At 37.2% G+C, this 1,473-nt stretch overlaps 1 protein-coding gene across 1 annotated transcript in view; it reads right to left on the reverse strand.

Annotated features, from left to right (window-relative positions):
* The window catches only part of scat (VPS54 subunit of GARP complex scat), a 14,402-nt gene that overhangs the window by 5,479 nt on the left and 7,450 nt on the right, over positions 1-1,473 (reverse strand). Inside the window, exons 5-9 of the mRNA XM_018020379.2 lie at positions 1,318-1,473; positions 1,035-1,234; positions 783-968; positions 584-710; positions 223-477 (exon numbers count right to left, since the gene is read on the reverse strand). Of these exons, the coding sequence (XP_017875868.1) occupies positions 223-477; positions 584-710; positions 783-968; positions 1,035-1,234; positions 1,318-1,473 (924 nt within the window). The remainder of the gene's footprint in view (positions 1-222; positions 478-583; positions 711-782; positions 969-1,034; positions 1,235-1,317) is intronic.

Here is a 1,473-nt window from a genome sequence, read left to right on the forward strand (position 1 = left end):
TTAAAAAATTAGAGAAGTTTGACAACGCACACGGACTTATTTTTCTCCAGTGATGTCGTTTATGTCAAATGAAAGCTTGATTCAATTTAAAAGAAAATTTCTATTTCTACAATTTCAATTTCAATTCAACTACTGGATGTTACAGCGGCTTAAAGAAACCTCTTACACAAATTTCAAGACGTCATAATTTTGTTCTTATCAATAACGTAATGTCTTAAGTACCTTCACTCTCATAAGAAGGAATGTCAAAGATTGTATAGAATTGTGAAGTAACGTTAATCTCTCCGCGAGAGAAAGTCCCCCGACTTCCAGAGCCGCGGCTTGTTGATCGCTGCAACAATCGCTGGCTGTCAAAGCTTCTATGACTCTCTGTTTCGTCACAGCCCGGACCGTCGTCACAGCCTCCTCTTTATAAGTATCCACAAATTGAAAATGCTTTTGCCGCAGAAGACCAGAAATGATGGAAACAAGTTTATCCTGTTCGTTGAGGATGTACAAATGATCTCACTGGGAAGAGATGCACGACGGTTTGTTTGCTACGAACTAGGTTTACGTTACGATAAAAGATTACACAATTACTTACACCATCCAAAACTGTATTCTCTCCTCCTAACGGTCTATTCAAATCCGCAGTTGCGTAGCGTTGGAATTCCGTAGACAACATTTTATCAACGAGTTTCTCCATTTCTGTTAATTGTGAACTTAAATGCCTAAATTAAAAATGAGGAATTAAACACAAGATTTACAAATTGTTCTGTGCATATCGGACCATATGAACGTACCTAAAACTGTGTACGCCGTTCAATTCCTGCAGAAGTATTTCTTGTGTCGTAGCAATGAGATCTAACGCTGCAACATAGTCTGGCGTAGATAATAATAATTGAATCATCGGTTGACTCTGGTGCACTGTAGCCATAAGTTTCAGTTTCTCTTGGACTAATAATCTGTTGGACCGTGCTCGCTCCAATCTGAAGATTCATTCAAATTTAAATAAGCGATGTCTCTGTGGTGAACTGTTAAATGCAGTTACTTACTTCAAAATTCCTAATGAATCCTTGACTAGATGCTTATCAACTTGGTGTATATTTCTCCTAAGGGCTTTTAAAACTGTAATAGTTTGCGTAAGTTGCTCCATTAAAGCGTCATGAGAAGTCATAGCGTGGAAAAATGCTTGGGACTTGGAAGCAACTTGCTCTGCTATTCTAACTTCCACAACATCTAAATAGTGACTCAGCTGTTATAAAAACACATCTCATTGTATTAATTGCTTACATTTTTGTGGCTTAAGCAATATGCACTATGAATGCGCATGCATACCTTCTCTTGCATTTGTTTTACGTGGATAACAATATTAGAATCCTCATTTAACAATCCGCTTTTTGTAAACGGAAATACCGCATAAAAATTATCTTTCTGGGAGAGATCTAAGTTGGGTGTCAAAAAGATTTTCGGAATATTGGATAAATCAAATTG

The sequence above is a fragment of the Ceratina calcarata genome, unplaced genomic scaffold (assembly GCF_001652005.2).
Source record: "Ceratina calcarata isolate Rehan_Ccalc_2016 unplaced genomic scaffold, ASM165200v1 scaffold223.2, whole genome shotgun sequence".
Lineage (NCBI taxonomy): Eukaryota > Metazoa > Arthropoda > Insecta > Hymenoptera > Apidae > Ceratina > Ceratina calcarata.